Source organism: Pseudorca crassidens, chromosome 2 (genome assembly GCF_039906515.1).
Source record: "Pseudorca crassidens isolate mPseCra1 chromosome 2, mPseCra1.hap1, whole genome shotgun sequence".
Taxonomy (NCBI): Eukaryota; Metazoa; Chordata; class Mammalia; order Artiodactyla; family Delphinidae; genus Pseudorca; species Pseudorca crassidens.
In genome coordinates this window covers 95,334,363-95,357,165 of record NC_090297.1, presented here as the reverse complement: position 1 = coordinate 95,357,165, position 22,803 = coordinate 95,334,363, and the positions used below count along the sequence as shown (strand labels likewise).

The 22,803-nt window shown below is 36.7% G+C and overlaps 1 protein-coding gene across 3 annotated transcripts in view; it reads right to left on the bottom strand.

Moving 5' to 3' along the window:
- The window catches only part of GPSM2 (G protein signaling modulator 2), a 63,354-nt gene that overhangs the window by 16,722 nt on the left and 23,829 nt on the right, over window positions 1-22,803 (bottom strand). For all 3 annotated transcript variants that reach the window (XM_067727107.1, XM_067727108.1, XM_067727109.1), the window contains 7 exons: window positions 22,450-22,592; window positions 21,795-21,918; window positions 21,564-21,679; window positions 18,922-19,077; window positions 17,693-17,801; window positions 16,697-16,826; window positions 268-338 (listed from right to left, as the gene is read on the bottom strand). In XM_067727107.1, the coding sequence (XP_067583208.1) occupies window positions 268-338; window positions 16,697-16,826; window positions 17,693-17,801; window positions 18,922-19,077; window positions 21,564-21,679; window positions 21,795-21,918; window positions 22,450-22,592 (849 nt within the window). The remainder of the gene's footprint in view (window positions 1-267; window positions 339-16,696; window positions 16,827-17,692; window positions 17,802-18,921; window positions 19,078-21,563; window positions 21,680-21,794; window positions 21,919-22,449; window positions 22,593-22,803) is intronic.

The following is a 22,803-nucleotide window of genomic DNA, read 5'->3' as shown; positions in this document are numbered from 1 at the left end:
TTCCCACAGGCAATCGTTACAAGCAAGTATCTTATATATCATTCCAGAAATGTCTTATGCATCTACAAAGTATATATATGCATAAAACTTTTCTTAAACAGATGGCAGCACACTGTACACATTCTTTTTGCATTGTACTCGATTCGATTCTTTTCAAAGGAAAATGTTAAAGTGATACCCATATATGACAAGACTTATTTAAATTATTTAAATTAAAAGTTGCTAAAATATTTTGTTATAATAGTTCAAGAAATAAAAACTGCCAACCTTTTCTGGTGTTAACTTCATAAGTTCCATGTTTTCCATACTGTGTCGGCGTCCAAACTTGGGGCGTGCATCTTTGTAAAAAAAAAGTTAATTTAAGTAAGCCAGGGAGCCCTTAAGACTGAAAATTCAGCATCACTGTGTTATTCAAATTTAAAGTCTGCTACAAAAACCCACATGGACGGAGGAAACATGTATTCGTTCAAGAATAATAATTTTCCACACCAACTAAATTAAAATAAAATATACACTCCCTCTAAAACGTTTTGATATAAGGAAGTTAACATTTTGGTTGGAAACTAACTTTGGTTACTAACTACCCCTTAATTTAGAAAAGGCATTTTTATAATAACTGGTTTTATATGATACACAGTCTCCTAAAAACAACCCAAACAAACTGTAGAGAGGTTTAAGTAAGTAGAAACAAGGAAAACATAAGGCCTTCAAGTTTGAGGTAAGAACCAAAATAACATCCCCAATACTATATTATTACTCTTCTGAGTTACCTGTTTCCATTTTAAGATCTCATTAGATGACAGATCTACTGCCAGTCAGGAAAAAAGTTAAAGAAAAAGATCTTCAAACTATTTTTTCAAAAAGTTGTCATTAAATATGAAGAACTTTCATATCCATTCAATCTTTAATATTTTAAAAGGCATAATATAAGAAATACATGATACCTGATAGCCAGCTTCAGAAATAAACCACGGGGGAGGGTGAGGGGTGCCTTCAAGATGGCAGAGGAGTAAGACGTGGAGATCACCTTCCTCCCCACAAATACATCAGAAATACATTTACATGTGGAACAACTCCTACAGAACACCTACTTAATTTTAACAGAAGACCTAAGACTTCCCAAAAGGCAAGAAACATCCCCACGTACCTGGGTAGGGCAAAAGAAAAAAGGAAAAACAGAGACAAAAGAATAGGGACGGGACCTGCACCTCTGGGAGGGAGCCGTGAAGGAGGAAAAGTTTCCACACACTAGGAAGCCCCTTCACTGGCGGAGACGGGGTGGCGGGGGTGAAGCTTGGGAGCCACGGAGGAGAGTGCAGCAACAGGGGTGCGGAGGGCAAAGCAGAGATTCCTGCACAGAGGATCGGTGCCGACCAGCACTCACCAGCCCCAGAGGCTTCTCTGCTCACCTGCTGGAGCGGGCGGGGCTGGGAGCTGAGGCTTGGGCTTTGGAGGTCAGATCCCGGGAGAGGACTGGGGATGGCTGCGTGAACACAGCCTGAAGGGGGCTAGTGCACCACAGCTAGCCAGGAGGAAGTCCGGGAAAAAGTCTGGACCTGCCTAAGAGTCAAGAGACCACTGTTTCGGGGTGTGCAAGGAGAAGGGATTCAGAGCATTGCCTAAACAAGCTCCAGAGATTGGCGCCAGCTGCGGCTATCAGCATGGACAGCAGAGATGGGCACGAGATGCTAAGGCTGCTCTTGCAGCCACCAAGAAGCCTGTGTGCAAGCACAGGTCACTATCCACACCTCCCCTCTTGGGACCCTGTGCAGCCCGCCACTGACAGGGTCCCGTGATCCAGTGACAACTTCCCCAGGAGAACACTCGGGATACCTCAGGTTGTTGCACCATCACGCTGGCCTCTGCCGCCACAGGCTCGCCCTGCATCCGTATCCCGCCCTCCCCCAAGCCTGAGTGAGCCAGAGCCCCCGAATCAGCTGCTCCTTTAATCCCATCCTGTCTGAACAAAGAACAGACGCCCTCAGGCGACCTACAGGCAAAGGCCGGTCCAAATCCAAAGCTGAACCCTGGGAGCTGTGCGAACAAAGAAGAGAAAGGGAAATCTCTCCCAGCAGCCTCAGAAGCAGTGGATTAAATCTTCAATATCAACTTGATGTACTCTCAGTCAACTTGTGGAATACCTGAATAGACAACAAATCATCCCAAAATTGAGGTGGTAGACTTTGGGAGCAACTGTAGACTTGGGGTTTGCTTTCTGTATCTAATTTGTTTCTGGTTTTATGTTTATCTTAGTTTAGTATTTAGAGTTTATTATCATTTGCAGTTTATTGATTTGGTTGCTCTCTTCCTTTGTTTATTTTATATATATGTATATGTACTTTTTTTTCACTTTTCCTCTTTTTGTGAGTGTGTATGTGTATGCTTCTTTCTGTGATTTTGTCTGTACAGCTTTGCTTTTGCCATTTGTCCTAGGGTTCTGACTGTCCATTTTGTTTTGTTTTTTAGTATAGTTATAGTTTTTAGGGCTTGTTATCATTGGTGGATTCGGTTTTTGGTTTGGTTGCTCTCTTCTTTATTTCTCTTTTCTTTAAATTACTTTTTTATTTTTAATAAATTTTTTCTATTTTATTTTATTGTATTTTTTCTTTCTTTTTCTTTTCTTTCTTTCTCTCTTTCTTTCTTTTTCTTTTCTTTCTCTCTTTCTTTTTCTTTTCTTTCTCTCTCTTCTTTCTTTTTCTTTTCTTTCTCTCTTCTCTTTCTTTCTGTCTTTTTCTTTTCTTTCTCTCTTTCTCTCTTTCTTTTTCTTTTCTCTCTCTCTCTTTCTTTCTCTTTTTCTTTCTCTCTCTCTCTCTCTCTCTCCCTCCCTCCCTCTCTCTTTCTTTCTTTCTTTCTTTTTCTCCCTTTTCATCAGAGCCACGTGGCTGACAGGGTCTTGGTGCTCCGGCCAGGTGTCAGGCCTGTGCCTCTGAGGTGGGAGAGCCGAGTTCAGGACACTGGACCACCAGAGACCTCCCAGCCCCAAGTAATATCAAACAGTGAAAGCTCGCCCACAGATCTCCATCTCAACACTAAGACCCAGCTCCATGCAACGACCAGCAAGCTACAGTGCTGGACACCCTATGCCAAACAACTAGCAAGACAGGAACACAACCCCACCCATTAGCAGAGAGGCTGCCTAATATCATAATAAGGTCACAGACACCCCAAAACACACCACCAGACGCAGCCCTGCCCAACTGAAAGAAAAGATTCTGCCTCATCCACCAGAACACAGGCACCAGTCCCCTCCACCAGGAAGCCTACACAACCCACTGAACCAACCTTACCCACTGGGAGCAGACACCAAAAACAATGGGAACTATGAACCTGCAGCCTGTGAAATGGAGACCCCAAACACAGTAAGTTAAGCAAAATGAGAATAGAGAAATACACAGCAGAGGAAGGAGCAAGGCAAAAACACACCAGACCAAACAAATGAAGAGGAATTAGGCAGTCTACCTGAAAAAGAATTCAGACTAATGATAGTAAAGATGATCCAAAATCTTAAAAATAGAATGGAGAAAACACCAGAAATGTTTAACAAGGACCTAGAAGAACTAAAGAGCAAACAAACAATGACGGACAACACAATAAATGAAATTAAAAATTCTCTAGAAGGAATCAAAAGTAGAATAACTGAGGCAGATGAATGGATAAGTGACCTGGAAGATAAAATAGTGGAAGTAACTACCACAGAGCAGAATAAAGAAAAAAGAATGAAAAGAATTGAGGACAATCTCAGAGACCTCTGGGACAACATTAAACACACCAACATTCGAATTATAGGGGTCCCAGAAGAAGAATAGAAAAAAACAGACTGAGAAAATATTTGAAGAAATTATAGTTGAAAATTTCCCTAACATGAGAAAGGAAATAGTCAATCAAGTCCAGGAAGTGCAGACAGTCCCACACAGGATAAATCCAAGGAGAAACACGCCAAGACACATATTAATCAAACTATCAAAAATTAAATACAAAGAAAAAATATTAAAAGCAGCAAGGGAAAAGCAACAATTAACATACAAGGGAATCCCCATAAGGTTAACAGCTGATCTTTCAGCAGAAATTCTGCAAGCCAGAAGGGAGTGTCGGGACATATTTAAAGTGACGAAAGGGAAAAACCTACAACCAAGATTACTCTACCCAGCAAGGATCTCATTCAGATTTGACGGAGAAATTAAAACCTTTACAGACAAGCAAAAGCTAAGAGAATTCAGCACCACCAAACCAGCTCTACAACAAATGCTAAAGGAACTTCTCTAGGCAGGAAACACAAGAGAAGGAAAAGACTTACAATTAAAAACCCAAAACAGTTAAGAAAATGATAATAGGAACATACATATCGATAACTACCTTAAATGTAAATGGATTAAATGCTCCAACCAAAAGACATAGACTGGCTGAATGGATACAAAAACAAGACCTGAACATATGCTGTCTACAAGAGACCCACTTCAGACCTAGGGACACATACAGACTGAAAGCGAGGGGATGGAAAAAGATATTCCATGCAAATGGAAATCAAAAGAAAGCTGGAGTAGCAATTCTCACGTCAGACAAAATAGACTTTAAAATAAAGACTATTACAAGAGACAAAGAAGGACACTACATAATGATCAACGAATCAATCCAAGAAGAAGATATAACAGTTGTAAATATTTATGCACCCAATATACGAGCACCTGAATACATAAGGCAAATGCTAACAGCCATTAAAGGGGAAATCGACAGTAACAAAATCATAGTAGGGGACTTTAACACCTCACTTTCACCAACAGACAGATTGTCCAAAATGAAAATAAATAAGGAAATACAAGCTTTAAGTGATACATTAAACAAGATGGACTTAATTGATATTTATAGGACATTCCATCCAAAAACAGATTACACTTTCTTCTCAAGTGCTCATGGAACATTCTCCAGGATAGATCACATCTTGGGTCACAAATCAAGCCTTGGTAAATTTAAGAAAATTGACATCATATCAAGTATATTTTCTGACCACAATGCTATGAGACTAGATATCAATTACAGGAAAAAATCTGTAAAAAAAAATACAAACACAAGAAGGCTAAACAACATGTTACTACATAACCAAGAGATCACTGAAGAAATCAAAAATATCTAGAAACAAATGACAATGAAATTCAATGACCCAAAACATATGGGATGCAGCAAAAGCAGTTCTAACAGGGAAATTTATAGCAATACAATCCTACTCAAGAAATAAGAAACATCTCAAATAAAAAACCTAACCTTACAGCTAAAGCAGTTAGAGAAAGAAGAAGAAAATAACCACAAAGTTAGCAGAAGGAAAGAAATCATAAAGATCAGATCAGAAATAAATGAAAAATAAATTAAGCAAACAATAGCAAATATCAACAAAACTAAAAGCTGGTACTTTGAGAAGATAAACACAATTGATAAGCCATTAGCCAGACTCATCAAGAAATAAAGGGAGAAGACTCAAATCAATAGAATTAGAAATGAAAAAGAAGTAACAACTGACACCGCAGAAATACAAAGGATCATGAGAGATTACTACAAGCAACGACATGCCAATAAAATGGACAACCTGGAAGAAATGGACAAATTCTTAGAAAAGCACAACCTTCCGAGACTGAACCAGGAAGAAACAGAACATATAAACAGACCAATCACAAGCACTGAAATTGAAACAGTGATTAAAAATCTTCCAACAAACAAAAGCCCAGGACCAGATGGCTTCACAGGTGAATTCTATCAAACATTTAGAGAAGAGCTAACACCTATCCTTCTCAAACTCTTCCAAAATATAGCAGAGGGAGGAACACTCCCAAACTCATTCTACAACGCCACCCAAAAATCCTCAACAAAATACTAGCAAACAGAATCCAACAGCACATTAAAAGGATTATACACCATGATCAAGTGGGGTTTATCCCAGGAATGCAAGGATTCTTCAGTATATGCAAATCAATCCATGTGATACACCATATTAACAAACTGAAGGAGAAAAACCATATGATCATCTCAATAGATGCAGAAAAAGCTTTTGACAAAATTCAACACCCATATATGATAAAAACCCTCCAGAAAGTAGGCATAAAGGGAACTCACCTCAACATAATAAAGGCCATATATGACAAACACACAGCCAATATTGTTCTTAATGGTGAAAAACTGAAACCATTTCCACTAAGATCAGGAACAAGAAAAGGTTGCCCACTCTCACCACTATTATTCAACATAGTTTTGGAAGTTTTAGCCACAGCAATCAGAGAAGAAAAAGAAATAAAAGGAATCCAAATCGGAGAATAAGAAGTAAAACTGTCACTGTTTGCAGATGACATGATACTATACATACAGAATCCTAAAGATGCTACCAGAAAATTACTAGAGCTAATCGATGAATTTGGTAAAGTAGCAGGATACAAAATTAATGCACAGAAATCTCTTGCATTCCTATACATTAAAGATGAAAAATCTGAAAGAGAAATTAAGGAAACACTCCCATTTACTTATATTGAAACAAAAAGAATAACATACCTAGGAATAAACCTACCTAAGGAGACAAAAGACCTGTATGCAGAAAACTATAAGACACTGATGAAAGAAATTAACGATGATACAAACAGATGTTGAGATATACCATGTCCTTTGATTGAAAGAATCAACACTGTGAAAATGACTATACTACCCAAATCAATCTACAGATTCAATGCAATCCCTATCAAACTACCAATGGCATTTTTCACAGAACTAGAACAAAAAATGTCACAATTTGTATGGAAACACAAAAGACCCCGAATAGCCAAAGCAATATTGAGAAAGAAAAATGGAGCTGGAAACAGGCTCTCTGGCTTCAGACTATACTACAAAGCTACAGTAATCAAGACAGTATGGTACTGCCACAAAAACAGAAATATAGATCAATGGAACAGGATAGAAAGCCCAGAGATAAACCCACACACATATGGTCACCTTATCTTTGATAAAGGAGACAAGAATATACAAATGGAGAAAAGACAGCCTCTTCAATAAGTGGTGCTGGGAAAACTGGACAGGTACATGTAAAAGAATGAAATTAGAACACTCCCTAACACCATACACAAAAATAAACTCAAAATGGATGAAAGACCTAAATGTAAGGCCAGACACTATAAAACTCTTAGAGGAAAACATAGGCAGAATACTCCATGACATAAATCACAGCAAGATCCTTTTTGACCCACTTCCTAGAGAAATGGAAAAACAAAAACAAACAAATGGGACCTAATGAAACTTAAAAGCTTTTGCACTGCAAAGGAAACCATAAGCAAGACAAAAGGACAACCCTCAGAATGGGAGAAAATATTTGCAAACAAAGCAACTGACAAAGGATTAATCTCCAAAATATACAAGTAGCTTATGCAGCTCAGTATCAAGAAAACAAACAACCCAATCCAAAAATGGGCAGAAGACCTAAATAGACATTTCTCCAAAGAAGATATACAGATTGCTAACAAACACATGAAAGCATGCTCAACATCCCTAATCATTAGAGAAATGCAAATCAAAACTGCAATGAAAAAAAAAAAAAAAAGGGCTTCCCTGGTGGCGCAGTGATTGAGAGTCCACCTGCCGATGCAGGGGACACGGGTTCGTGCCCCGGTCTGGGAAGATCCCACATGCCGCGGAGCGGCTGGGCCCGTGGGCCCGTGGGCCATGGCCGCTGGGCCTGCATGCCCAGAGCCTGTGCTCCGCAACGCGAGAGGCCACAATAGCGGGAGGCCACAACAGGGAGAGGCCCGCGTACCGCAAAAAAATAAAATTAAATTAAATTAAACAAACAAAAAAACTGCAATGAGATGTCACCTCACACTGGTCAGAATGGCCATCATAAAAATATCTACAAACAATAAATGCTGGAGAGGGTGTGGAGAAAAGGGAACCCTCCTGCACTGTTGGTGGGAATGTAAATTGTTACTGCCACTGTGGAGAACAGTATGGAGGTTCCTTAAAAAACTACAAATAGAACTACCATACAACCCAGCAATCCCACTACTGGGCATATACCCTGAGAAAACCATAATTCAAAAAGAGTCATGTACCAAAATGCTCATTGCAGCTCTATTTACAATAGCCAGGACATGGAAGCAACTAAGTGTCCATCGACAGATGAATGGATAAAGAAGATGTGGCACATATATACAAAGGAATACTACTCAGCCATAAAAAGAAATGAAATTGAGTTATTTGTAGTGAGGTCAATGGACCTAGAGTCTGTCATATAGAGTGAAGTAAGTCAGAAAGAGAAAGACAAATACCATATGCTAACACATATATGTGGAATCTAAAAAAAAAAAAAGGTTCTGAAGAACAACCTAGGGGCAGGACAGGAATAAAGACGCAGACGTAGAGAATGGACTTGAGGACACGGGGATGGGGAAGGGTAAGCTGGGACAAAGTGAGAGAGTGGCATGGACATATATACACTTCCAAATGTAAAGTAGATACCTAGTGGGAAGCAGTCGCATAGCACAGGGAGATCAGCTAGGGGCTTTGTGTCCACCTAGAAGGGCGGGATAGGGAGGGTGGGAGGGAGATGCAAGAGGGAGGAGATATGGGGATGTATGTATATGTATAGCTAATTCACTCTGTTATATAGCAGAAACTAACACACCAATGTAAAGCAATTATACTCCAATAAAGATGTTAAAAAAAAAAAGATTGTTGCTCCACTTCATAAGCTACATTTTAAACAGGAAGTGCTCTAATTATCTTCTTTGAGGCATGGTGATAGTAGGAACTGGTTCCCACACGTTATTCTACTCAGACAGTTTTATTCTGGGAATAGTGTTGTAGGAAATAGATTAAAAATATTAAATTACTTTTGAATACATACCATCAGAAAACAAATACTCACATAATGTGGTTGTTACTGTTTATGATGTCAAGAATTTTCTTCCCTGATAAGAAACTCTTGAAGATAAAGAATGAAATAAATACATCTTCTAAAACAATAAGCTCACAAAATAATGAGGCTGGTTGCAGTGCTCTCAGAGTTTAACTGGAAAACATAGTCACTGAGAAGGTAATTTGTACTATGACTATAAATTTTTGTGAAGAGTCATCATCTGTAACAAGCCTTTTACTTCATTTATTCTTAGCTATTTCACATAAAGAGAAAAAATTTTTCTTAAAGAAACTGGATGCACTAGAAAGTAATGAAATCTAAAGTCATTCATTTTGTACAAAGTGAATCTGTAAACCTCTCCAGTTGCTACTCTTTCAGTCCCTTTCTTTGAGATTTTTACTTGACGGGGGTGGGGTAAGGGAACATAGTTTCTCAACAAATTGCCTTCTTTCCATAAGTAGTTCCTACCCTGGGTTTTCTTGTCACAAAAATCTGTAACTTTTCCAACTCCGAAAATTATTTCGTCAAATTGTGTATCATGTGCTGCTTACTTTGTAAAACAGAACTTTGAGAAGCAAAAAAAAAAAAAAAAAAAAGAAAAAGAAACCACAACTGACACATTAACTCCCCCTTTTGTAATTCCCCCTATAACTTCCCTCTTCCTCCCTAAGTTTTTATATTTTCATTACATATGTATATATCTCTAAGCAATGGAGCTTATTATATAACATTACATACTGTGTATGTTCTCTAACTTGCTTTCTATGAACAATCTCATGTTTGTGAGATTCATCCAAGTTGGTATGAGTAGTTTAATTTTCATTGCGATTTTAGGACAAGGAAAGCATATACCCTTTCTATTGGTGACAGCTATTTAGGTTGCTTCCAATCATTTGTCATTATAAGCAATATTACTACAGAAATTCTTGGAAATATCTCCTCGTGTACATGAGCAAGGCTTTGTTCCAGTCTGGATAACAGATGAGTGTAACTGGGAGTGGAACTGCTAGATCATATGGTTGGTACATCTTCAACTCTACCAGAATATTGCCAGACTACTCTTTTGAATACACCAATTTCTACTCCTATCAACACTGCATAAAAGTTTCTCCTATCAACACTGCATAAAAGTTTCTCCTATCAACACTCCTATCAACACTGCATAAAAGTTTCTATTCAGTATTGTTTCAATACTGGTGTCATCAGGCCTTTTAATTTTCATCCACCTCATCCACCAATATTACCTCACTATGGTTTTTCCTGATTAGTTAAATACCTTTTCACATATTTATGGGCTATTTGTGTTTCTTCTGTTCATCACTTTTGCCTATCTTTTAGTTAGGTTATTTGTCTTGTTTTTAATTCATAGGAGTTCTTATAAATTGAGGATACAAATCCTTTTTTAATCATCTGTGTGGCAAATGTCCTTTCAGTTTGTGTTTTATCACTTTACAGTTTCTTTTAATGAAATGAAGTTCTTAATTTCAGTGTCAATCTTTTTCGTAATGGTTTTGTTTTTGTGGGGTTTTTTGTTTGTTTTTGTGTTTTGAGAAATCCTTTCCCTCTCTGATATCATGAAGATATTCTCCTTTATTTTCAGAGGTAGTACAGCATACTGATTGAACAGACCAATCACTCATTGTGATATGACCTTGGGCAGCTACCTCTCTGTGATTTTCTCATTTGTATAGGACAACTATACCTACCTCATAGATCACTGTGTGATGATAAATGCACCATCATCTGTAAAGGGGTCCGTATAATGCCTGGTAAGTAGTAAGCATTCAGCAAGTGTTAGCTGGCTGATCATAATTATTGCTCTAAATCTGTCTTCCATACTTAAATCCTTGATCCATCAAGAATTTATTTTTGTGTGCTATTAATTTCCATATATGCAAGGATTATAAATATAGACTCTATATTCCATTCCATTGGTCTATTTGTCTCTATGCCAGTAACACACTGTCTTCATTACTGTAGCTTTATAATCTTTATATCTGTAGAGAAAGCACTTCTCATCTCTTGTTTTTCATCAGGAATGTTTTGGCTTTGAGTTCTTAGCCCTTTTTTCTTTCATATACATTCATGAATGACCTGGTCAAATTCCACAAAAAAACTGCCATTATTTGCTTGGCAGCACACTGAATTTATATCAATTTGGGAAGAACTGACATCCTTTAAAATATTTAGTTTTCTGATAGGCGCAATTCCTGAGAGAAATGTGTTTAGATTTCCCCTTATGGTTCTGGATTTTCCCATTTCTCCTTTTAGTTTACTCAGTTTTGCTTTATGTACACTGAAGCTTTGTTATTAGGCTTGCTAGATACATACAAATTTAAGGCTTTTATCTTCCTGGTGAATTGAATTCTTAACCATTGTGAAGTGACTGTCTTCATTTCTAACAAAGTCTTTTGACTTAAAGTACATTTTATCTGATATTAGTACAGCTGTACCAGCTTTCTCTTGATCAGTTTTTCCATGGTATGTTTTTTCAATCCTTTTACTTTCAGGCTTAGTTGGATTTTATTCTTTTACCAATCTGATACTCCTGGTCCTTTAAATGGAATGTTTACATTTAATAGAATTATGATATATTTGGATATTTGAGCTATTTTCTCCTTTACTATGTTTACTGGTATATTATATTAATTGATTTCCTGATATTCAGTCCACTTGAATTCCTATTTATTTGTTTTAAATACACTGTGGGTTTGGTTTGCAAATATTTTGTTTAAAATTTTTACATCTATGTTCATAAGTAAAGATTTGCCTGTAATTTTCCTTTCTTGTACATACTGTTCTTGTCTAGTTTGGATATCAAGGATATACTAGTCTCAGAAAGACTGATAAAGTGTTCCCACTTTTCTAGTTACCTATAAAATTTTATGGAAGGTTGGAATCAAGTTTCTTAAACGTTTGGTAGATCACACTTGTAAAATCACCTTGGCCAGGTATTTTCTCAGTGGAAAGATTTTAAATGACTCATCAAATTTCCCTATGGTTCTAGGCATTAGAGATGCCATCCATTCACATTACATTCTACCATTAGATTTTTCTAGATTCAATTTTGGTAAGCTGCTTTTCTAGAAATTGTCCATTTCTCTTAGGTTTTCAAATAAAATTATTCAGGATAATCTCATCTTTTTAATGTCTGCTGCATCTACATTATATCCCCTTTTCTCTTTCTTTTTTTTTCCTCAAATAATCTTGCTGTAGATTTGTTAGTCTTTTTAAAGAACCAAATTTGGGTTTTTAAAAATTTTCTCTATTGAATTTTCGTTTTAAATTCATTAATTTCTGCTATTATTTCTTGCCTTCTACTTTCTTTTGAGTTTTTTGTTTTTTGTTTTGTTTTTAACTTTTTAAAAGCTGGATACTTAGGTCACTGAGTCTCTTTCCTTTTAAAATATGATACAATATAAATTTTGCTCTAAGAACTAATGTAAGTTGTATCACATAAATCATAATTCAGTCCTAAGTCATTTTCTGATTTTATTTATGATTTCTTCTTAAATCATACCATAAGTTACTTAGAAGTGTGTATTTTCCAATGAATATGTTTTATACATTATCTTCTTGTTAATTTCTAACTGAACTGCACTGTGCTCAGGGCATGAAATCTATGTGATACAGATTCCTTCAAATTTGTTGGTTTGGCATGTCGTCAAATTTTTGGACCTGTTTCATGAATGTTTTAAAAGAATGTGAACTGATTAGTTGCTTGACACAGTATTCTGTATGTCCATTAAATCAGTGTGACCCATATTTTTAACTGTGACTCACATTAAGAAATACATTTGGAATCTAAAAAAATAAAACGAATAAAAATGAGAAAACAGAAACAGACTCACAGATACAGGCAAGAAACTAATGGTTATCAGTGGGGAAAGAGAAAAGGAGAGGGGCAAGATAGGAGTAGGGTATTAAGAGGTACAAACTACAATGTATAAAACGAATAACATGCAAGGATATACTGTACAACACAGGGAATATAGCCAATGTTTTATAATAACTTTAAATGGAATATAATCTATAAAAATTTTGAATCACTATGTTGTACACCTGAAACTAACATAATAATGTAGATCCACTATAACTTTAAAAAATACATTTGTGGGCTCCCCTGGTGGCGCAGTGGTTGAGAGTCCGCCTGCCAATGCAGGGGACGCGGGTTCGTGCCCCGGTCCGGGAGGATCCCACATGTCGCGGAGCGGCTGGGCCCGTGAGCCATGGCCGCTGAGCCTGCGCGTCTGGAGCCTGTGCTATGCAACGGGAGAGGCCACAACAGTGAGAGGCCCGCGTACCGCCAAAAAAAAAAAAAAAAAAAAAAAAACATTTGCATTGCAACCCTGAATACACTTAAATGTAGAACAAAATCTCCACACAACAGTACTTGCCCTTATTATGTATGATAACCGCATTAACATGTATGTATGTGGGTGTGTATGTATTTAATGTTAGTTGCAACACCTGAGATTGATTTTATAACTCATTAAATGGGTCAAACACACAATTTGAAAACACATCAAGCCCATTAATTGTGCTGGTCAAATCCTCTATATTATTACTGATATCTGACTCCTGATTTTTACCTATCAATTACTGAGAGGTACGTTAAAATCACATTAAGCTAGAAGTATCAGCTAAGACGGACTCTGAAGCCAGACTGACTAGGTTGAACTCCCATCTCTACCACTTAAAAAGGTAACCCCAGGAAATTTACTTAACCTCTCCTGCCTCCTAGAGTTGTTAGGATTAAATCAGTTAAAACAGGCAAAGCACTGCCTGCGCACATAGTAAGCACTCAATAATTGTTAGCTATTATTATTTTTTTCAAATCTGCATGATCATTTTTGTTATTCCTTTGTTTCAATTCTGTTATTCCTGTAAACATTTAATCATAGTCATTTTATACCCTGAAGATCTTGGTGACCTGATTTTGCTTTTGTTTGTTTTCTTACTCCTTTTGGCTTGTTTCTTTAGGTATTTGGTAATTTTGTTATTGTTGTTGTTGTGAGTCTTTATAGGCCTGGATAAAGGATGGCTTGCTTACCTCCAGAAAACATTTGATCTTACTTCTGCTAAGTCCCTAGGAGTATTTCTACTTTAGTATTTCTAAAGTGCTTTCAAAAGCACTTTAATGGATTGGGCTTTCTTATACTGTGCAGATAGAATAAATCAAATTCCAAACCAGTGTGTAGACAGGCTTATGAATTCAGATTCTTATGGGAGACTCCTTTCCTCCACCCTGAGCCAACACCAGAAATATACAAGTTTTCTTGTTTCTTTTGGCTGCACCACATGGCATGCGGGATTTTCATTCCCCGACTAGGGCTTGAACCCGTGCCCCCCCTGCAGTGGAAGCATGGAGTCTTAACCACTGGACTGCCAGAGAAGTCCCTATACAAGTTTTCTTGCAGTTCCTTTAGCCAGCAGATTTTTCCAGGCACTAGGGATATAGCAATGAACCTAACAGACCAAAAAATACCTGTCTTCAAGGAGCCAAAGTGAGCAGGGGGTGTGGGAGGAAATGATAAAGCAGTCTGGGCCCGGATTACAGGGCCTTTTAGCCACGATGAGGACTGAAGATTTGGTTCCAGGTATGATGGGAAGTCACTGGAGGGTTCTGAGCAGAGAAATGACATGACTTGATTCATATTTTAAAAAAGCACTCTGGCTGCCCTGTGGAAGTCAGTGTGAGGGATCAACAGCGGAAACAAAAGAAACAGTTGCAAGGCTAATGCTCTGCTGGGAGATGTTGGCAGCTTGTACTAAGATTGTTGCAGTGTACATTGTAAGAGAGATTAGGGATGTATTTTGAAGGTAGGGTTTCTGATATGTTGGATGTAGGAGTGGGTGGGAGAAAGGGAACAAGGATGGCCCTTAGGTTTTTGGCCTGAACACTGGTGTGAATCATGGTACCATTTCCTGACACAGGGCAGACTAAAGCAAGAACGTGTTTGGGGAGAAAAAAACAATTGATCCATTTTGGATGTGTTAAGTTTTAGATGCCAATTAGATATTCAAGTGGAAATGTTAAACATATGAAACTCTAACTCAAGAGAGAAATTATGACTGGAAATACCAATTTGAAAATCATCAGCATATAGATGATATAAAAGCCAACCGACTGAATGAGATCATCTAGAGTTGTGCTGTCTGATATAGTAGCCACTAGCCACATGTGGCTTTTAAAACTTTAATTAAAATTAAATAATATTTAAAAATTCACTTCTTTTTGCATTGGCCACATTTCAAGTGCTCAACAGTCACATATGGCTAGAGGCTACTATACTGGACAGCACAGATACAGAACATTTCCATCTTCACAGAAAGTTCTATTAGAAGCACTGATCTAGAGTGTAGGATAAGAGGAAAAAGGATAAAATCAGGAGGAAGGATATGGATGGACAGAAGATAGAGAAGGAGAGAGGGAAGAGGGAAGGGAGAAGAGGTCCAGCAACAGAAACCCAGGTACTACAAATGTCAAGGATTGGAAAGATGAGGAAGAGAGGGGAGTTATGAAGACAGAGTGGCCAGTGAGGTGGAGGTAAGCCAGAAAGAGGGTGATCCTGGAGGCCAAACGAACAAAGCACTATGAGGAGGGAATGATCAGCTACAGGAAATATTGCTGAGAAATCAAATATGCGGACATCTAAAACTGATCAACGTATTTGGTAAATTGGAGTTCTCTGGTAACCTTGAAAAGGTTTTAGTATCATCATGGGGCCAAAGCCAGAGTCCAGTGGTTTGAAGAGAGAATGGGAGGTGAGGAAGTAAAGACAAGGAACAGTGATGTTATTTTCAAGTTTTGTTGTAAAGGGAAACAAAGGAATAGGTCTATAGCTAGAGCGGTCCACGAGGACAAGTGATAATTTGTTAAAATATGAGAGCTATTACAACTTAACCAACTTGAAAATTAAACACAGGAAAACCTTTTAGCCCATTATTCAATTACAAAGTACATGGTCCAGTTTACTATACTGTTCATACTTCAATATCATTTTTCAATTAAATGTTCTTTCAAAGTCTTAGATGACTAGCCACTAATTTCTTTTTCCTCTTCCTTTTCTTTGTATGGGTTAAAGGAGGATATTGGGAAGATAAAAGCTAGATTTTTCACTGACTTTCAAGTTCAAAACATCTGTCTGTGTCAGTAATTTTTTTTCAGACTAAGAATTTTTTAAGCCTTGTCTGGATCTTTAAAATGGATCTCACATAGAGTTACATATAGATGGTATCCAAAAATGTGGTTCTACTTTTTGTTCCTTTTTATTTTTTTAATCAACAGTAGGTGTTTTTTTTTCACTTAGAAACAGAGACATTATAGCATATTTTTTTCTTATAGCAATGTCAAAACCAAATCAGCACCTAAAGAAAATTTCTGGGTTTTCTGAATTAAAAAAATAAAAAATCCTAAGAGATTCCCCCTTAGAAATGAAACGGGGGGAATAAAAGCTAAACAAAAATCAAATATGTAAAGACATTTGAAACAAAGAGGTTAAACAGTAAAATGTTTTAATTTTCACATCTTCACATTTATAAATTTTTGAGTGAGCCTAGAGATACAGAATTTAAATGTATTTAAAAAATATTTAAACAAAATAGTTATACCTTTACCATTTCTAAGTTCATGATAAAAGCTATAAAATACTGTATTCCATACTGATAAATTAATGGGACAGTGGTAAAGCAAAAAAGTATAATAGTTGAGCTTCCTATGTTATATATCTCTCTGGATGTGGTAAACATGAGATAAGTAACTTAAATGTAAATCTTGAGGATAAAGAAATTGGGTTTTGAAGACCTAATACTTACCATGCAAACTGTTATCAACTTCAATATTTTCAGACATCATTGAATTGTTTGTGCTGTAGCTCAGCCCAAGAACCATTTGAAGATCTGAGAGATTGAGTTGTGCTGTTAGTTCACCACTTCTATCCCCAACCTACAACCATAAGCATTTATACTTTAGAGTAGTATTTAAAGTAAAGAATGGTGAAGATTAGTTGAAAATGTTGTCAACCTAAAACTGGAAGAAACTAGAGAGATGAAAATAGTTATTTTAAAATTATAATACTATGAATGAAATGTGTTTTTTCATTAATAGTATTTTAAAGAAGAAAAGCGACTAAAATATGACAAGAGGACAGATAATTACATTCTGCCAATTCCTTAATTCTCTAAATATTAGATTGCTCTTAATCTCTATGATCACCTTAAATAATAAAGTAGGTTACTCTGTGACACGTTAACTTGGCATCACATGAATACAATTTCCTTAGAATACTGTATTTCCATCCTATAGTAACAGTGTTTATTAAGCTAGCACTAGACATTATACTAGGTACTTTTATATATACTTTATCTCTAATCTGTATAACAATTTGCAAAGCAGATATTATTATTATTCTCATTTTACAGATGAGAGAAATGATGCTCAGAAAAGTTTCCAAGCTCAAATAGCCAGCAAATGGCAGAACTGTAACAGGAACCAGTCCTTGATTCTAAGAGCCATGTTCTTCCTTTCATACCATGCTACTTTTCCACGTAGAGATGGGGGGACAGTGGAGGCACATGTTAGTAATTCTCCCATTCCTCCATGCTCAGCCCTTCCTTCCTGTCTTCCTACATCAAGGCCAGTGCAAACATACCCCTGATCTGTATCTCAAAATGCTCTGTGCAGTTCTTATGCCAAGAGAACAATATATAATTAAATTTATTACTCAGCCATATAGGAGCATTCTAGAGAAATAATAGGGCTGCAGATCCGTGAATCGCAATAGCACAGATAACAATTTTTTAGTTTCATACCTCTCTTGAAATTTCCAAGTGCTTTTCAGCAAAATGCATCGCTTGATCATGATTTCCTAGAGCTGTGTATGCATTTCCTAAGCTCCAACATGCTCTTCCTTCACCAATTCTACAAAATAATTCAAAGCTAACATGCAGTTATCTGAAAGGAGGTCTGTGTGAAGAATAAAATCTATCTAGTAGTAATTAAAGGCATAAACAATGCTTTGGATTTATTTGGTCTTTCTTATAAAGAACAAACTATCATAATACTAGAGACATACAGTTGGCCTGCTTCAGGTTCCACATCCATGGATTCAACCGTTATCTGAGAAACCCCCCGGATACAGCCAACTGTACTACACCATTTTACATAAGAGACCTGAGCTTCCGTGGCTTTTGGTATCCATAGGGATCCTAGAACCAAACCCCTGCAGATATCAAGGGACGACTGTATTAGAAAAACCACATAATAATGAACTCAGAGTCAAGTTTTAAAATGGAAAACATCCTTTTTAAACATGCAGTATATTATAAATAAAGTCTCAGGGATAGGTCTTGCAGTTCAACTACCCCATTTTCTTTCCATGGCATCCTTACCAGGATTCAGTCTATAATCATTCAGTCTGTATTTGAACACCATGAGGAAGAGAGAACTCACCTCTTGAGGTAGCATACTTCATTTTGAATAACTGTACAGAGTTCTTCATACTGAGATAAAAATCTATCCTACTAAAGCAAACATCAAAGACTAAAGTCCTGCACAGATATTGTTTCTTCATACAGTTTTTTAAAAAAAAGAAGAATTAAACATCAACATTTAAAAATCAGAAGATTTTATATGAAACTCAGGACTCGCAGCTTCTCTTGAAAAAAGAGGCGGCTCTGGATCCTCACTCCTTCCAGGCAACACTTAGCTGGAATTGAATAGCAGCTGTCCCCTTAACACTGTTGGGCCTATTAATTTCACTACAATTTTCACACTGATCTAGTCAGGAGGGCCTTTGCAGGCAATTGAGTTTGTGACCTATTTACTGATCTTGGTTCAAGGTTATATGAAACCATTCTAATCCTCTCCAGCCCTTCAAACAGTAACATACAGAGGATGTTACTGAAACAGAGGAAATACCTTAAAAAGGAATTAAAAAGAAAACAAAGGAAACAAAAAAGAAATTTAAAGGAAATATTCTAGGGATTCAACAATGTATCTATATTTTATCATAACTATAGTAAAAAGGTATATAACTTACCTATCATTTAGCTCTTGAGCAATTGCTAAGTGCTTTAGATGATAGTCAATGGCCTTTTCATAGTCTTGAAGTAAAGTATATGTGTTTCCAAGACTGTAGCAAGACTGTGCTTCTACAGCTCTGTCTTTAAGCTGTCGAGCCAATAGTAGTGTCTTTCTGAAAAAAGAAATTAATTCTTACATAATGGCTATTATAACTATATTGGCTACAATAACCATAAAAGAAAACTCACTTTTCCTCCTGCCTTTAAAGTAAATCTGTTTTAGATCCTAATATCCCATATTTTCTCTATTACTTCTAGATAAAATGAAAAGATGTCCTTGAAACACAAAAAGCAAATCCAGACTTTTAGAATAAATGTAGGAGTCCTATTAATTCCCCAGAGAAAAGGAGAACAGATGCATGAGATCAAGTGCCTCTGAAGATTAACACAGTATTTTTAACATTAAAAAAACACTTTCGCTGTTGCAGTGCAATAACGTAAAGTTAAGTTTGTCCACATACCCTCTCTTTTCAATCATACTGTTGCCTTTACATTTTGTCAAAATTGAAAATACTTAGTTAAAATTGTTATGTATAGGCCATTAGTCACTGATTCATGAAAAATATTAAATGCTACATTTAAATATTAACCAAATTCTACCTTGTGAAATCAATGAGAAGCTAGTGTAGCAATTAAGAGCATGGACCCTAGAGCTAGGCTGACTGGTTTCAAATCCCAACTTTGTCAGTTAGTAGCTCTGTGACTGGGGCAGGTCACTCACCCTCTCTATTCACTAATTTCCTTTTACATAAAATGGGGAAAACACCTCACAGGGGTTTGTGAGGATTAAATGAATTAGTATATATAACGTGCTTAGAATAGCATCTTGCTCACAATAGATGCTAATAAATGTTAATATGTTTTGTTATTATTATCATCCGTGTTAAATCTACAGATGCTTTTTGGATCCAGTAATTTAAATGACTCTTTCCTATAATTTCTGCCAAACAGTATAAATACTTCATATCATTTATAACTATATGATAATGTGATAGTTTTTTTTAAGCAAACAAACCTGAAATTATATGTTTAATGATGATACCTTTAAAGCTGTTACCTTGGGAGGCTACCCGCTTGTTCTAACATTGCCTGCCCTCTCAAACACTTTTGGAAGACTTTTGGAATTGCTTCCGGCCCTGTGGCACAACCCTTTCTGGCACGCTGTTATTCTTTGAGAGTACAGCTAATTTGTAAATGGTTGGAAGTCTTTCCGGAACCAAACTCAATTACTAAAGTAGGTTTACCAAACTACTGCTTTCTGTCCTTTCTATTATGGATCTATAATGTTAAGAGAGTTTTCTTGTATGGCCCTGAAAACACTTCCAAAGAAGAGTTCCAAAAATATTTTTAATCAATATTTTTGGAATATGTGTAAAGTTCTGAGTTCTACCTGTTTGTGGGTGTGTGGGGCAGGGGTAAATTTCATTACTTTATACTCATGCTTCTTTAGTCAGACAGCCACCATCCACTTTATTACAGAACTTTTCAGTATTTAATATAAGTACATCATTTATTAAGACTTTTCTATGTGTTTTGGATTTAAAATATAAGAAACTTTTGTATTTAAAATCAAAACGTATGCTCCTTGTATAGTGATGTACTTTATTTGGAAGGATATTTCACATCTAACTAGTCATAACTAGTCAACCAACAAATATCAACCATTAGTTGAAGTTTAAAGGAGGATGGGATGACATTCTAGTTTTTTAGATGGACCTAAAGCAATTTTACCTTTTTTTTTAGATGATGAACTTTCCAGAACTCTCTCATGGATTTTTCAACAATAAAATATAAATCAATCAAGACTGTGTCTTTGGTTCAGTCAAACTGGCTTCTGCCTAAGGTCTGTATGGGCCTTCAGTTCCCACTAATTAGAGAAAACTCTGAATAATCTAGAAAGCACAGGGCAGGCAATATGAAGCAGTTTAAACATTGCTATCATGTATGCTTCAAGTCTACAGATAGATTAAAGAGACCCTGCCACAGAAGAAGCTGGGAGTACTAACTCCTCGAGTAAGTGAACGGGGGCCTCAGCTTACAGCAAGGATCAAAGCTGGGCAGAGGGTGGGAGGATAACTGCTCGATAAGATGGTAGGATGATGGCGGGAAATTCAGTCATCACTGGAGGAAACTAGGGCATCTATTTGTTACCAAGCTTTCTTGTGGCCTCTCTGCAAAGCCGTAACTGGTGGTGGTGGTGTGGGAGCATATAACTATACACAACATACATGCTAAACAGGTTTAAAGGATTTTAAATGTTTAGAATCTCATTTAAAATAATGTTTTAAAGATAAAAGCTAATAAAAATATAAAGGGGCCATACTGCTGCTATTAAATCTTAGGTACAATGATATGTATTGAGCACCGTGTGCCAGGTACTGTGCTAAATAAGTGCTTAATATATTCTTTCATTCAATCCTCATAACAATTCCAAAAGCCAAGTATTGATATCTTCCATTACAGATGAGAAGACTGAGACTTAGAAAGCCCAAGGTTCTGCTGCTTGTATGCAGCAAGAAAGTTTTAAACCCAAAGCCTATGATTCTTTGGATTGCATAACTACCCATTTTACATTTATCTACAGAAATATTAGACTAACCTATAGTATTCAGAGGCTGTTTCAAATTCACCAAGAAATATATATGCATTTCCAAGGTTGCTATATGCTCTTCTTTCAGCTGCTTTATCTCCAAATTCTTTTGCAATAAGGAGACGCTGAAACAGAAAATTTTAATTAGATGTAACTATATAATAAAACTAAAGAATAATCTAATCACTGTTCAAAACACTGATGGAGAAAACGACCTGGCTCCAAAGCCTTGCATCATACCTGCTCATGAGCTATAACTGCATCCCTGAAGTTGCCAAGGAGGTAATGCGTGTTTCCAAGATTGCCAAAGGCACGTCCTTGGGCTGCTCGGTCGCCCAAAGCAGTCACTAGTGATAGGTTTTCCCTAAGTGATAATAAAAAGTCGTGAAAAAATGAGTTTGAGAAAAACATTTATTGACTTTATTTACAAATCTAAACTCTTTATCAGGAAAAGAATATTTAAATAAGCTTACAACCATAATGTGCCACATTTAAAAGATATAGCTATGCTGGAGGGTGATTACAGGAAATAACTGGGAACATTTTACTCAACCATTCAGGTAGGTTTCTGCCCAGAGTCCAGGACAGAGTTAAACTTAGAACCCCTATAGCTAAACAGTTCTATGAAATTCTACTGATAAAAGACTAAGTTTACTCCAAATAACTTAGACTAACTATTGATGCTTCTTGTTTGTGCCATTAAGTGGCACTGGTCTGCAGTTTAAATGAAAGTTTTCCTGGGGAGGGAGGGGATTACTTCTAATACAACACTATAACATTTTGGCAATGATTTGATGGTTTATTTTACTTACTAGTCTATGATTTTAAAACCTTTGCCAAACTGAAAAACTTACTACTGGCTTGGGTGGGCCACATGACTGCTGATGCTACTCACTCATAATAATCCACGGCTGCCTGCAGAGCGCTTCTTACTTCTTCTGGAAATTCTCCTACGTCCTGAGGACCAGGGCAGCCAAAACTTTTCCCTTTGGCGTGATACACATTTCCGAGATTGTAAAGTGCTCTTGCTTCTCCCACCTAGATGAAGATAACAGCAGTTTACAATTTGAAATCAGAGGCCAGGTATTATAATGCTATCACATGTATTTATTCATGAGATCCTTGACATTACAGTCAAGAGAAAGAAATGTTTACATTAGCCATCCATACAGAACCAAACACATGACTACCTATGAAAGAAGGACCTCTCGATATTTCTTTTTTCTCATCTATTAAAAATTTTTCATTA